The sequence below is a fragment of the Mauremys reevesii genome, linkage group 10 (assembly GCF_016161935.1).
Source record: "Mauremys reevesii isolate NIE-2019 linkage group 10, ASM1616193v1, whole genome shotgun sequence".
Taxonomy (NCBI): domain Eukaryota; kingdom Metazoa; phylum Chordata; order Testudines; family Geoemydidae; genus Mauremys; species Mauremys reevesii.
The window spans coordinates 527,680-543,807 of NC_052632.1; the positions used below are offsets into that span (position 1 = coordinate 527,680).

The window sequence follows — 16,128 nt, forward strand, 5'->3', positions numbered from 1 at the left end:
ACATAAAATATTGTTACAAGGAGGAGGGGGAAAATGTTCTCCTTAACCTCTGAGGGTAGGACAAGAAGCAATGGGCTTATATTGGAGCAAGGGCAGTTTAGATTGAACATTATGAAAAACTTCCTAACTGGTCAGGGTGGTTAAGCACTGAAATAAATTGCTCAGGGAGGCTGTGGAATCTCCCACTGGAGGTTTTTAAGAGCAAGTTAGAAAACACTTGTCAGGGATGGTCTAGATAATACTTAGTCCTGCCATGAGTGCAGGAGGTTGGACTAGATGGCCTCTCCAGGTCCCTTCCAGTCCTATGATTTAAATACTAGCAAGTTGGTAGCTAGATATTACTCAGTTGAGGGGGAAGTCCCAGCAGTATCTCTGTAGCAGGGTGCTGGTGCAAAAGCACCTAACTAGCCCCTGCCCAGTCAGCTCCAATCAAGGGAAGCAGATTGGGGCTGATGAAAAAGGCCTGATGCCGGCCTGAGGATTGTCAGCACCTGCTGGCCTGACAAGCCAAGGGCTATAAAGGCTGTGAGGGAGCCAGATGGTGGGGGGTAGTCAGAGAGAAGTCAGTCAGGGAGGGAACTGGAGGCCTCCTAGCTGAAGGCTGTCGCTGCCTGTGAAAGAGGTTGAATAATCCTGTAAAATTTGTAAATAGACAGACACTGGTGGTGGGATAACTGTAAGTAAATAAAGACATGGGTGTTGTTACACAACCCTGAAGCCTCTCTGAGCCTTATTGGGGCAGCAAGGGGGCCCCAGGAAGAGGGGTGGGTTGTGAACCCTGTTACGATCTCCCTCCACCAAACTGAGTGTCTTCTCCTCTAGCTGAATGGTCCAGGATGGGCACTAGCCAGGGAGCAGAGAAAGAGGCTGCAACAGGGCTGATTTGGGGTGGGGGTTCTGCTTGTGAATTATTAGAGAAGTCAGATTTTATCCACAAGTTTCCTGCAGGCTCTAGGGCTTGTGCCGCCATACTCCTGCTTGGCCTTGTCTGCATTAGCAACCTTTGCAAGGGTTTTCCCCCTGCTGCCAACAGCAGAGCTGGACTGCAGGAAGGGCACTGATCTTCATACTCCCATGTCATCCAACCCTGTGGCAGTCAGAGTGCAATTGCCCTCCTGCCACTCCAGCACCCCCAGGGGTGGCAGCAAAGGAGTTCACTAGGTGCAGCGGTATATGTAAGCGCTCTCAGTGTAGGCATGGCCAAGCAGGGTCATGGCAGCGCCAGTCCCACCCTGTGAAACAAGGAAAAGGGGGTTTATGGAGACTATTTAGAAGTTTTCACTAAGCCCCTGTTAACACAAACACCTCACAAATGGTGCACTGAATGAGGCAGGGGTCCTGGGAAAAACCAGCATGTGAGTGTGGAAAGTATCCTAATGCATGCCATTACAGGCAGGAGGGAACTGCCCCTAGAAGCTCTCCCTTGGAGGCACTGTTTCCAAAGCAAAGGGCTGTGCTGCTCTCAAGGTGGACCCCCCATTTTTAGACTGGATCACCAGGCTTCGGCACTTCCTCTTTACCAACTGTATTGACCTCGCAAATGGCTGAGACACACGCTCTCTGTGTAAAAGGCTTACCTGCCCTTTCAATGATCACATAACTAAGGGCTAGGAAAGCTCCTGCAGGCTCTGCCTCTCTAGGTCCTGCATTGAACACTCCTGCCAAATCCAGGAAGCTAAGGCTGACACCCCCACCACTCCCACAGTGAAAACCACACCAGATTTCCTCTCCTTGTCTCAGGTATTAGGCCTTCGTTATACATCCAAGACCCAACTTCCACCCCAAACACCCACACCCATTTTGCAGGTTTCCTTTAACCATGCCAAGCCATGGCACTGCCATGCTTGGGTGGGGGGCAGAATCAAGCCTTAACCTCACAGGGCTCATCCCCTCCAATAGTGAATGGCAGCAGCTTTAACACACATGATATGGACACGTGCATTTCCAACACTTCATCATCTCAAGTGCAATGAAGGGAGTCTCTTCCCTGTAGGGGCTCACGAAGCTTTAGCTGCACCTCAGTGGTCTGAGCTGCATCCCCAAGTTCAGCTTAGCAGCAATAACTGCTTCGATACAACCCAGGCTGCTGGAGACAGCAGGCGTGTCAGCACTTTGCCCAGGCTGCTGCAGTGGTAAGAGAGATGAAAGCCAGACATATAGTGTAGCATGTTTACTGTGAACACACACATTCTGATATAGCGCAGAGATCTTTGGGTACAGCTTCCCCAGAGACTACAGACACAGACAAACCTGTACCATAAATACAGTCCTCCCCATAGGCGGGACAAAGGAATAGGGAGCCTTCCACTTGCTCCGACAGATTGTCACTTTGCTGAAGAGGTGACATCACAGCCCCTGCAGATGGGGATTCTTCTACCTGCAGTGGCTTAGGAGACAGGACCCCTGTAGTTACCATGCCTCTGGGCTTGTGCTTGACACTCATTTACATAAATATATATTAAATAGTTTGTACTTTATCCACAATAGCAATTTCTCCTTATCAGTGTCTTAAAAATAAAACCTGATTTGCTCAAAAAGCAGTTGCACTTTGTTTCTATCACTGAAGGGTTCAGAGCTCAAACCTCATTCAACCCTCAAGGACTAGAAAGACCCGTCTCCGTACTCCCTGTGCACCCCTCCTAGAGTGGGCACCACGCCCCTCCTTGCAGGAATCCCAGCCCAGTGGGAACACACCAAGGGGCAGCCACTGAAAGGGGTTCCCCCACACGTGGTGGTCCCCAACCTGACCCTGCAGTGCCCCAAGTAAAGCTTCCCATCTCACCCCCATTGCCCTCCCTGCCGCAGTACCTATCCCATGCCCCCTGCCAGTGTTTCTCCCTACAATCAGACTTGCCTCTGTGCCTCCCTACAACCATCCCCACCTGGGGGCGACTGACAGGCGAGGTGAGAGGCAGACAGTTACCAGACCTGGCAAGTGGAGCAGTCAGGTTGGGCAGAGGCAGCGGGGCCCACGGAAGGAAGGAGCTGGTTTTGGCAGCAGGCAATGCCCAGTGTTACCTATTTTTCATTCAATCACATAAAAGCCATTTCTCAACAGGCTTGTCGGGAACCTGCAGGCTGGGATTTCTCCGTTCCAGAAGCCACTGGCTTGCAAAGCACTCATCACACTGAATGTGCACCCTTGCCAAGCCTCGGGATCATTCTCCTGCTTCCCAGGACACTGCAGCTTAACCAGGAGATCCTCAAGCTGCTCTCAAATCTCCTCCCCTGGCATATTCCAGCAGCCAGAGGGCAGGAGACCAACACAGTGCAGCTGTTCAGCACAAACATGCAGAACTTGTATGTTCTGATGAGGCTTGTAGCTGCTACAGTGCCCATGTCTGCCAGACCTGTGCCTCTCTCCATGCAGTCAGTGGGCTAACACCAGCTGCAGGCAGCAGGCATCTCCTTTGGCCTCATTACCCTGACAGCTGTGGACCCACTTCCCCTTCACTTCTGGCTCCAGTGCCACTGACAAAGCAAGCCCAAGCACTCCCTATGACTTCAGTGGGAGTTGCCCCTGCTCACGCAGGGCTGACTTTGTTTTTTATTTAAGGAAGGCAGGGGTCCCTTGCCTGGTGGTGACAAGCTGACTCGTGTCTCTGAACAGAACAGACTTTTCCACTGTCCCCTGAATGATCCATAGACCAGTCTCCTAAAGCCCTCGGAGCTCGGGCCATGGCATGCTACAGGGCTTTGGAGTGCCAGATGCTGTGCAGGGAGTGTCGTAACATCTGCCCAGCGGGTTGACTGGAGGGCTAGAAACATTATGCAAGACATGGGCACAGCCAAGTCCACTCCAGGATTGGGAGCCACACTGCTTCCAGACATTGACTGGCTCGGGGATTCTCCTTTCTTCCCAGCATGCTGGCCATGGAGGGAGATGCTAGTTCTGTAGCTCCTGCTGACTAGAAGGCTGCTCGTCCTCAACACTTTTCTCACTGGACAGCTGTTGGTCCTGATACGGGTGACTGGACGGCTGCTGATCTGATAGAGCATTATTTGTGGACAGCTCCTCTTCTTCCTTCTCCAGTATCTCCACCGGCTGCCCCTCCTCACTTGGCTCCAATGTCTGCATCACTGGCTCCTCCTCATCCAGCGCCGATGTCTCGCCTGGTGCTACTGGCCTGATCACACCTGGTTCTAACATCTTCCCAGCTGGCCCCTCTTCATCTGAATCTGACATCTTCCCAGACAGCCCTATCTCATCTGGCTCCAGCTTCCCTGTCTCACCCAGCTCCCATGTTCCCCCAGCTGGCTTCTCCCCACCCTGCTCCAGCACCACCGACCCATCTTTTTCAGATGTCTCTCCAGACTGCCTGGTCTTGCCCAACTCCAGTACCCTCATCGTGCCCTGTTCTGGCACCTCCTCAGATGGTTCCTCCTTGCTTGGCTCTGGGACCTCCAAGAGCCCTGGCATCCTCATCAGGCCCTGTTCTGGCATCTCTCCCAGGGGGTTCTCTACCAAAGGCCCAGACCTACCCAGGTCTAGCTCAAGTGCCTCCCCCGAGGGCTCCATCTCACTCTGTTCAGGGGGCTGGCAGTTCAGTCGCTCTTCACTTATTTGGGGACTGATGGAAGGTTTCTCAGTGAAGCCGAAGCGAGCGTAGTTCTCCATTGAGGTCGGGGAGGAGGGGCCTGCACTGGAGACAGTGCTGGAAGGGCCACTGCTGTCTGCAAAGCAATTCCAGAAAGCATCAGACAAACACTTAGAGAGTCAGTACTTAGCTGAAAACCTCAGACAGAGTCTGTGCTGAAAAGCCTATTAAATGGCATGTAGCACGTTCCCAGACATCAGCACCTGACTGTTCCCTCCAGTGGGAAGGCAGCACTGAGTGAACTGTGCACCAGGGTGGGACCCAAGTGGAAGACACTCTTGTGAGGAGTGTCTGGGCTGAACTGGTAAACAGCAGGTATGCAGACACTGAACAACATTCTCCTGGCTTTATACCAGATGTATCAGTGTGCATCCAACCCCCAGAACTGAACCAGGTTTGAGGGGACTGGAAATCTCACTGTCACTTTTATTTATTTGAAAAACAAAATGTTCAGCCAATGGTGCCAGACTGACAGCACTGGAGTCTATTTAACCACAGGCCTGGGGAAGAGCTGGGCATGGTATTCCACACCAGCCCCTACTCATGGTTCAGGAGAGACCAGAGTCTGGTCCTTGGGGCCATCTGGGCCCTGGCCTCCCTGTTGTGATTGCCCATATGCAGGTCAGTTGGTGCCATTGTGATGGCGATGGTTTTGGGATGTTGACATATACGTGCTAGGAATTGAGCGAAGGCCTACAGGTCCCTAAAAGCGTAGCAGTAGAGAGCAATGCATACATGGATTCTCTCAGTTATGATGTCTGGTAACTGTGTATATGTGGTGGTTCTCCCTCTGCGGAGGAGGCAGCTGGAAGAGCCAGGAGGGCAGGTAGGATCACCCCACCATCTGCTCCAAAAAAACAACTTACTGGAATCATGTAGGATCTCTTCCAAAAGTAGCTGATAACCAGCATGTGAACCCTTGGGTAACACAGGCCCAACAGGCTTTCAACTGCTTACATTTCTGTCTCAGAGCAAGTGGCTCTAAACTCAGATGAGGGGTGGGAGACACCAGGCATACCACTGCTGACAGGTAAGAGCCACCTCTCTCTCTCTCTCTCTCTCTCTTAAAAGTACGTCTGGCAATTCTGTACATAGTGGACGTAACTAGCATCAAGCCCAGGAATGGAAAGGGAAGAAAATCAAGCCATTACATGCTTTTATTTATTTAAACCCTTCTGCGGACTCTTGGACGCCACGATCAAATATTATGTCCACCAAGTCCAAAAAATTATAAGTGGGCCATAAACAAACAGATAGCTCAAAGCCCATATATCTGCTCTGCACATTATTCCCCATAGGTACACTCCCAAAAGAGAGTGATGCTATTGGTCTTGTAGTGCATAATTTGAAGTCTGGAGTAGGACCCTTAGGCTATGGAATAGTCACCTTCTTTCATAGATTTTCTGAATTATTTTCTCCTGTTGGTAGATATTTTGATTGCCCCTGTCGCAGCGAGATTTGGCCATTGTTTCTCCTTGGGGTGCCATGGGACCAGACAGAAGGAAGTACTAATTAATGAGCCCTGTCAACCCTAGATAAAAGCTTGGTCGGGATTCCAGAACTCTAAAGGGCTTCATGTCCTTGTGAAACGTGCAGTACTGTTCCATTATAGATAGCGTCCCCCATGCAAACTTACTCCCGGATGAAGCTATCACTGAGTACCACAACTGCACTCTTGCTACAAAGAACAGGGATGCAGAATAAATATTTAAATAAGTGGACCAGTTAGATCTTGTAACATGTCAGACTTAGGCTCTAGCATGGATACAAGCTTAGGTGTACATAAAACTATGGCTTGCATATCAGAACCCAATGGGACGAATTTTTATCCTAGCCGCTAGTGACTTGCTACTCCTTGTCCAGAATATATGAAGGTTATTTTGGCCACGTCTACACTAGCACTTACGTTGGCAAAACTTTTGTGGCTGAGGAATGTGAAAAAACACATCCCTGAGCGACATGAATTTTGTCGGCATAAGTGCTTGTGTGCACAGTGCTGGGTCAGTGGGAGACACAGCTACACAAGCACTCTTACAATGACACAGCTGTATCGGTACAGCTGTGCTGCTCTAAGCTTGTAAGTGTTGACATGCCCTTACTTGTAACCAGAGATGACATGTGCCTCCTGAGGGGGCACAATGTGAAGGTGGGGGACACACGTGACCACCCCATGTGTTGCCTCTGGGAGAAACCTTCCAGCCCCTCCTCCCTGGGCTAGTTCAGTCAATTCCGCTGGCTCCTGGGCCCTAGGGCTACAGCAGCAAGGAGCACATCTGCCTCTGGGCCTGGCTGGGAGCCAGGGGAGACTCACAGCACCAGTGTCTCCCTGCAGCTCCAGTGCCCTCAGGGACACCTCAGCAGAGCAGAGGCCAGGGAAGCTGCTTCCAGTGCCTTCCTCAGTGACTGTCTGCCCTGTGCCTAGCCCAGGGGTGCTGTATTCTTCCCACGCTGCCAGAGTTACCTGCGTGGGTGGGAGCTTTGTCCTTCTCCCACTGCACCCCCCGTCACACGGCATGTTTCTGGCTCCCTCAGTGGCTCTCCCTGGCAGCCGGCCCCCGGCAGGGAGCGGAGGGGGCAGGAAGGAGCTGCTTCTCACGCCAGCTGAAGGTGACCGCTACCTCTGTGCAGAGCGGCAGTTGCCGGAGAGAGAGCCTGGCTGGGGAGGAGGCGGTGGCAGTGACCCACCCCCTCTGATCCCCACCTGAGCCTGGCTGCCAAGGACAGCAGCCAAGCGAGCTGGAGGGAGAGGGGGAGAGAGAGAGTGTGTGTCTGTGTGTGTTCCGGCTTGCTTGCCTCCTGTCTCCAGCAAGGAGGGAGAAGGGGAGGGGGTGCTGCCATCTCCCCAGCTAGGTTCCCCACCACGCTGCACAGAGCAGTGACCCAGGCCCAGCTCCCTCCCCTCCAGCAGGCCAAGCAGAAAACAGGAAAGCACATGACCCTGCATGCCCCCCTATGTGGCACCTATGCTGGTAATAGGAGTTCTTCAAAGGTGACTCTGCATATTCCCAGTTGGGTATTGCAGCATTTGTTAGGGTCTAATAGCAGAACCTTCTCCAACCAGTGCCCATTGCCGGGTACATGGGCCCCACTTCCTCCTCCTCTCAGAACTTCCAAACATTGAGGTGAGGCTATATAAGGGGGTGCTGCACCCTCTTTCACCTCAGTTCGTTTACTGCTAACCCAGAGAGATCATAATAAGACTAAGAAAAATAGGGGCAGGAAATGTGAATATGCAGAGTCATCCCAAAGAACTCAGCTTACAAGTAAACTTCATTTCTTCTTTGAGCGGCTCTGCATATTCCCACTTATGGCTAGTTTGACAAGCAATAGGCAGTACTGAAAAAGCCCAGAGCTGGGAACAGAGTCCTAATTAAATAATGATTGAAGCACCACTCTGCCAAATTTGGCATCTGCTGCTCTAGAAGCTAGATCCAGCTCAGAGTGCTTAGTGAATGTGTGCATTGACTTCCAGGTAGCAGCCCTGCAAATTTCCCTAATAGGAACACATTTAATACAAGCAAAAGATGTAGCTACAGCTCTAGTAGAATAAGACTGTACAACAGAAGACTCAGGAATTTCTGCTGATTTGTAATACTAAATGATGCATTGTTTCACCCAACTGGAAATAGTCTGAGCAAGCAAACTCTGACTTCTTAGTATAAGAAACAACCAACCTAGATGAATTCCTAAAACTGACTTCTATTTAAATATGCAAGAACCCTTCTAGCACCTAAAGTATGTAACTACCCTTATCACGTGGGTTTGGGTAAAAAATGATATACTGAAATGTGATGCGAATCACCTGTCCCCCAGTTCAATTATGCTCCTCTGTCTTCCAAATGATCTTGTTCCCAGGTGTCAAGAGTGGGGAGGAAAGAGGTAAAGAGGTGATGTCATGATCTCTTATTTTATACCCTCCTCCTTGCTTTTAGGAATACCCCCCAGCTGGGGTGCAGACAATCAGTTTCCTGAGTCCATGAGATACAATTCACCTGAGAGCTGCTTTGAATTTCTTGCTCACACCTTTTGCGTATGTGAGGCTTGAGTGCCATGCAAGGCCTTTGTTTCACAATTCTTTTTGTTATTTCTAAGGAGCTACTCTGCGGGCATTCCCCAGACCCATCACATGTTTCAGTAACAAGCATACAGTAAAATTTCATAACTTCATATACAATAACGATGCACACATTTTAACAGGACAGTAGGGTTGCCAACTCTGACTCAAGCTATTCTGGGAGATATTTTCCCCCCAACATGATGTAATGTCATTTTCTTAAAATATCCTATTGAAGTCTCCCAGATTGCTTTCAATAGTCACCGGGAGATCGATGCCAGTTCCGGGAGACTCCAAGCCAAACCCTACAGGACAATGATGTACAGCAAATTATGATTTTTCAAATGATATCTCACAAGACATACTTTGTACAACATATATCAGAACCATATACACGTGGTGAATATGGGGGTTTCAGAGTGTTATTTTGAGGTACAATGTATCACAGTTGTCTGATATGAAACAGTGGCTATTTTTGGTAAAAACCTCGGATCAGATCTACGAACCACCTTTATGAAAAATCATAAAGGGCAGCTCAGCCATCAGGGCATGCAATTTGCCCACCTTTCTGGCTGACATTATAGCAATAGTGAAGACCATTTTAACAGATAAATAAAATATGAAACACTTCACCTGTGGTTCAAAGGATGACCTCAAACATAGATTAGATCAGCTTAAGATCCCAAAATGGGACTGGATCCCTTAAAGGTGGAGATTTGTTAGATAATCCTTTCATAAATCTTTTAACAGAATCATGTACAGTGATATACTATCGACCAAAATAAGGTAGACTGAATAGCTACCAAGTGAACTTTTAAAGAAGAATTAGGCCTCCTCCCCTCAAATTTTAAGTTTATAAAATTTCTAATACACAGGGTATGGAAGCTGCAACTGGGAAATTGTATTTTCCCTGCATCCAAGCAACAAATCTAGCTCATTTTAAATAGTAACACTTTTTAATAGGCAATTTTCTAGAATTAAGTAGTACATTCTATACCAATGAGAACATGACTGCTAAGAGTAGCCAAAGTCTGACAGCCCAGGCCATAAGATGAAGAGACTGAGGATCTGGATAAAAGATCCTGCCTTGTGGCTGTGACAAGAGATCCGGAGACAGAGGAAAATGCATGTAAAGTCCAGCTGACAGCTGATGCAGATTCATGTACCGCTGCTGTCTCAGACAAGCTGAGGCAATCAATATAATTTTTGCCCTGTCCTGACAAATCTTTGTCACCACTTTCTGAATAAAGGGGGGGGGGGTAATATAGAAGGCTCCTTCCCCAACATAGAAGGAAGGCATCTGAAATGGACTGACAGGCTGTCAAAGAGATCTACATCGGGCTAACACCACCAACAGGAGATGTCTTGCATACCTGGATTGTTCAGGGACCACTCGTGAATCTGAGAACTGACCCTGATGAGGCAATCTGCTAGTACATTGCTCTTGCCTGCTAAATGCAGGGCCATTAGATAGATCTCATGAAGAGTGCACCAATTGCATAATCTGACCACCTTGGTACATAACTGGAAAGAATGAAGCTCCCTTCCTTGCTCATGTAATGCATGGCAGGAGCGTTATCAATTTTTCTCCCTTCTCTAGCAACAGGAGAAGAGTGAGCTTGGCCAGACCTAACCTGTTATTGGCAGCAGCCACTAACTGAGTTACTTACAGGATGTGTATGAGTAAAGTAGGTCCTGCAGCCAACTGTGCAATAAGGCTTCTGTGCCCTGGCTCTGGGGGCTGCTCCCTTGTGAAGTATTTTGGTCTTTATGTTCTTATGATTCATGAACAGCTCTGTTGAAAGGAGACCAAACGTCTGAACAATGAGATTGAAAAGCTTGATTCAAACCTTGTACCTGCTGAGCCAATCTGCCTTTTGGTGGTTCGGGTCCCCTTTGATGTGGATCGCTCTGAGGTCCCACCTCATTATTTCCAGCACATAGTGTCTGACTCCTTGTTCCCCCTTAGTTGCTTAAATATGTAACTGCAGTCATACTGTCTGACTGAATCAGGGTGTGGCTCTCCCGCAGGGTGGGCTGGAACCTTCGCAGAGCTAACTTAACCTCTCTCAGGTCTGGGAGATTTATGCTGTGAGCCTTTTCCTCCTGGCTCCAGAGGCCCTGGCCTGTTTGAATCTCCAAGTGTACTCCCCAGCCCTCCAGAATGGCATCAAATATTTGCACTGTAAAAACGATAAAATAAATAGTATTTTTCAATTCGCCTCATACAAGTACTGTAGTGCAACCTCTTTATTGTGAAAGTGTAACTTAAAAATGTAGATTTTTTTTGTTAGATAACTGCACTCAAAAACAAAACAATGTAAAACTTTAGAGCCTGCAAGTCCACTCAGATCTACTTCTTGTTCGGCCAATCACTCAGACAAACAAAATTGTTTACATTTACGAGGGATACTGCTGACTGCTTCTTATTTATAATGTCACCTTAAAGTGAGAACAAGCGTTCACATGGCACTTTTGTAGCTGGTGTAGCAAGGTATTTACATGCCAGATATGCTAAACATACATATGCCCCTTCATGCTTCGGCCACCATTCCAGAGGACATGCTTTAATGCTGATAAAGCTTGTTAAAAAAATGCATTAGTTAAATTTGTGACTGAACTCCTTGGGGGAGAACTGTATGTCTCCTGGTCTGTTTTACCCACATATTTCATGTTATAGTAGTCTCAGATGATGACCCAGCACATGTTCGTTTAAGAACACTTTCACAGCAGATTTGACAAAACACAAAGAAGGTACCAATGTGAGATTTCTAAGGATAATACAGCACTCAACTGAAGGTTTAAGAATCTGAAGTGCCTTCCAAAATCTGAGCGGGACGAGATGTGGAGCATGCTTTCAGACGTCTTAAAAGAGCAACACTTAGATGCAGAAACTACAGAACCTGAACCACCAAAAAAGAAAATCATCCTTCTGCTGGTGGCATCTGTCTCAAATGATGAAAATGAACATGCATTGGTCCGCTCTGCTTTGGATCGATATTGAGCAGAACCCATCATCAGCATGGACACGTCCTCTGGAATGGTGGTTTAAGCATGAAGGGACGTATGAATTTTTAGCACATCTGGCACATAAATATCTTGCAACGCCAACTACAACAGTGCCATGCGAACGCCTGTTTTCACTTTCAGGTAACATTGTAAATAAGAAGCAGGTGGCATTATCTCCTGTAAATATAAACAATTTTGTTTGTCTGAGCGATTGGCTGAACAAGAAGTAGGACTGAGTGGACTTGTAGGCTCTAAAGTTTTACATTGTTTTATTTTTGAATGCAGTTATTTTTTGTACATAATTCTACATTTGTAAGTTTAACTTTCATGATAAAGAGATTGCACTACAGTACTTTTATTAGGTGAACTGAAATATACTATTTCTTTTGTTTTCTACAGTGCACATAAGGGGGTTCCAAAGAGGATGGATCTAGACTGTTCTCAGTGGTACCAGATGACAGAACAAGGAGTAATGGTCTCAAGTTGCAGTGGTGAAGGTTTAGGTTGGATATTAGGAAAAACTTTTTCACTGGGAGGGTGGTCAAGCACTGGAATGGGTTACCCAGGGAGGTGGTGGAATCTCCTTCCTTAGGAGGTTTTTAAGGTCAGGCTTGACAAAGCCCTCGCTGGGATGATTTAGTTGGGAATTGGTCCTGCATTGAGCAGGGGGTTGGACTAGATACCTCCTGAGGTCCCTTCCAACCCTGATATTCTATGATTCTATGAAATATTTGTAATAAAAAATATAAAGTGAGCACTGTACACTTTGCATTCTGTGTTGTAATTGAAATCAATATATTTGAAAATGTAGAAAACATCCAAAAATATTTAAATCAATTATATTCTATTATTAACAGTGCGATTAATCGCGCAGTTAATCACGATTATTTTTTTTAATCGCTTGACAGCTCTAGTCATAACTATACTGTACTTAAACTACTTTATACTAAAAACTAAACTGTAAACTAACAAGGGACCGGAGTGGTTCAATTCCATCTGGCACAGCAGCTGTTCCCTTACATAGCTACTCTGAGAGGAAGGGTCTAAGGGGGCATGTGTGCTCTCATGAGCATTGCTTAGAGAAGGTTCTGCCATTGGGTGCCAACAGGTGAGGCAATATCCATAAGTGGGAATATGCAGTGCCACTTGAAGAATACTGATTTTTCATCAGCATCTCCTGAAGTAGCTAGGCTGCTAAGCTCAGAGAAAATAAAAACCTAATAGCCCCTGAAACCTCGAGAACCCACATCTTATGCTACATTGGCAGGACCAGACCCCAGGATCCAGATTGCAAGGGTTCACACCTGCCTGCCCCTGCCCCGGATAGGTCAGTAGATATGTCAGAGGAGGGAGGAGTCTGTCTCCCTACACAAATCACCTGGGAGGGTTTTTTAGACCTGGGAGTCCTGAGAGTGCCACAAGAATGGGGCAGCAGGGCTGCTGTGCAATCTGCCAGGGTGAGAATCCCACCTACTCACCTCTGTGGCCTCCCTCAGCCTCACCTTTTTGGCACACAGAGCCTTCCCGCTTTGTCCAGTGGCCTGGGGTTTATGAAGGTCAAGAGCTGTAGGTAAACCAGGGACACTACACCTTAGCCCTGCTCGCCTCAGTCTTTGGCTCCATACTGAGTTGCTAGTGAGTACAGAAGGCAGAAAGTCCCAGCTTCATGACAACAAAGCCAATAAAATAAAGCCAGTACCTAGCCCAAAGGAGAGAGGTCTATTTGCTCATCACACCAGATTTTGAGGAGAATTCTGGGTTAGATCTGACCAGGAGGAGCGGAACAAAGGCATGAACCTTGAAAGTGTAACTTTTGGGAAGAAGGTCCTAGCCCTGCCCTCCTGCTGTGAGCTCCAAGGAGCATGGGGGAGAGGAAACTCCCACCCCCAGAAAGGACAGAAATGCCGGATGTACTTTTGACCACTGCTTAACAGGGAAAAGATTCAACCAAAGACCTTAGAGGTGAGATGAAGCTTATTTTCAAATGCAATCACAGTCACTGTGAGAAGTGCTGCCCCTCACTTCCCCCTACAACAGAGTGGAGGGAGCGTCCTGGCCTCAGCCACCCTTAGAAGGAATGGGTGAATGAGGTGCAGTGAAAGCACTGGATGAAGACTCAAGAGTTTTGCATTCCCATTCCTAGTTCTGTCACTGGGTTGCTCTGTATCCTGGGGCGAATCCCATCCCCTCTCTGGGCCCCCAAAGGGCTTGTGAAGCTCAGCTGTAGCTGTGATGAGTGACAGAGAAAAGCCTACAACTAAAATAGTAAAAGAAGGGAACACCATGGCCTGGAGCTCTGGGGGAGAATCTGAACAAGAAAAGGTATTCTGCCTCCCGGATCACAGGCACTGCTATTTGTCAAGGAGAATCAGACACACTGGAGATGGAAACCCCTCTTAGGTGCCAACCAGTCCATCCCCACACTCAGGGGACAGTGCGGGGGTCGCCTTGATAGCATCCGTGGGGAGACTGTCTGCTCGAGTTGTTAATGTGTCATGATGGAGCTTCCACCCCTTCCCTTGCAGGACCGTTTGGTAGACGGATATCTTTCTCCTTCAGGAAGCTATTCCCAATACAGTAGACAGGCTACATGTTTTCTTTGTACTCAATTATATCCCATTTCTCCCAGGTCTACCCCTGGAAGTCCCCTAAGCAATTCCTCTCCCGCCTGCAAACCCTCCAAGCCAATTATCTTGGCATCCTGCCGCAACCATCATTTAGCCCAGCTACCACAAATCAATCCCTCCATAAGAGAAAGGAAACACTCACACCACGGTGGTTTGTCCGAGCGCTGGCGCAGTGGCAGAGATGAGGACGAGAGGATTCTCTGTGGCATGAAGGGGTCACCGGGTGTCTGGCTTGCAATCACGGAATCAAACAGAGCTTGAAGAGACAGAACGTCCACATGAGGCCACAAAAATTCCATCAACCACACGGATTAACACCCCAGAGTGGAAAATACCAGGCTGCTGCTCCAGCCAAAACAGAATCTAGGCCCTCTGCAGATCTACAAGCAACCTGCAGTGCCCCCACCATCCCTCCCAGCACCATTATGGATGAACCAAGATACTTACTACACCAAAAGCAGCTATTCTGATAATGCTTTCAAATGGTTTGGCTGACAGATACAGACTCCCTCCTCCTGCAGTTAGAAGCTACTTTTGATTGACTGCCTCTTATGTCTCACATAACCATGCAGGGCCACCCAGGACTCACCTCACTGGACCAGCAGGCTCTGGAGCTGTTACTTTAACTGGCATTTGCTACTTGCCTTGCTCTTTTCAATCTGCTCTACATTCTACAAGGAGAACAGAGGATAAACAGCCCCATGCCCCCCCCCCCAGTGGATCGACCACTGCTCCTATTGTCCTTCTTTTCTCAGGGTCTCAGGACCTGCCAGCCTCACCCACCCCCACCCCCACCAGTACCTGTGGATGCTCGAGAGTGTAAGTTGCTGTAACACCTGCACACAGACGTCAGGAACTCATTGACCTGTCGCAAAGAGAGGGAGTTGTGCAGGGTCTCCAGTGGGTAAATGGTGGGAACCATGGAGCAGCCTTCAAAACCTGCAAGAAACCCAGGCAGAAAATAAATACAGCAGACAGTGACTTGGTTGCATTCAGGATCATTCACCACTGAGTGGGGAGAGGGAAGCAGTCTCCCAAACCAGGCAAGATGGGGCCACTATGAACCCCAGACCCAAATTCACCTCATCTAGGCCAGGAAAATTGTCATTAAGCAAAAACAAGGCTGAGAGCACGAGCACAGGCATGCACAGCCAGAGGGGGGAGCGCACATCACCTCTCTGCTGCCCAGTTTGTGACCCTTTTACTAAATTACAGGCATTTGTTTGGTTGTTGTGGAAGAATTCATCATGCGCCCAACAGCCCCTCTGGAGAAAGTCAGCAAAACCTTAATGGGAAAATGACTCCCATTTCTGGTGCCTTAAGTTTGTGACAAGATTTTTTCTCTGTCCTAAAATGTGCCCCGCAACCATATAACCATTTATCTAAAGAAATGGTGAACTGCAAGCTGAAGGCAGCAGCAGCAGCCATTCCCACAAAGACCTGCCGTGCCCCTCCTGCCCACACAGGCCTGGCAGGTTTACCGCACACAAAAGAAGGTTGTACTAGAGCCCAATTCCTCCCTGGCACTGCTCTCAAACTTCTACGCACTCATTTCCAGTAGCCATCAAATCCAATGCTACCAGGGCCAAGCATTTCACTCACTCACTGGTCTGCCCTTGCTCAGATCTCACACCCAGCAGGGCTGCAGGAGTCCCCATGTGACATTTCTGACCCCAGCAGAGCCACTGTAACACTAAGGCAGAGGGCAGCAATGCTGCCTCTCTTCGACTCTCCTTAGCTCCCCTATGGGCTCTGAGCCGGCGCAGAACTGCTGGCAGCAGGAAGGAGGCTGACGGGAACAGACCAAGGCAGAATGGGGGAAGCTGTTTCAGGCACTCCT

The 16,128-nt window shown here is 48.4% G+C and overlaps 1 protein-coding gene across 10 annotated transcripts in view; it reads right to left on the bottom strand.

Annotated features, from left to right (window-relative positions):
- Window positions 1-2,155: 2,155 nt before the first annotated feature.
- Window positions 2,156-16,128, bottom strand: part of PPIP5K1 (diphosphoinositol pentakisphosphate kinase 1) — a 137,326-nt gene continuing 123,353 nt past the window's right edge. For 9 of the 10 annotated variants that reach the window (XM_039490936.1, XM_039490935.1, XM_039490931.1 and 6 more), the window contains 3 exons: window positions 15,090-15,227; window positions 14,431-14,544; window positions 2,156-4,674 (listed from right to left, as the gene is read on the bottom strand). In XM_039490936.1, the coding sequence (XP_039346870.1) occupies window positions 3,887-4,674; window positions 14,431-14,544; window positions 15,090-15,227 (1,040 nt within the window). In that variant the 3' untranslated portion in view covers window positions 2,156-3,886. Of the gene's footprint in view, window positions 4,675-4,768; window positions 8,958-14,430; window positions 14,545-15,089; window positions 15,228-16,128 lie in introns of those variants that run through there. The other variant, XM_039490937.1, reaches the window with a different exon arrangement.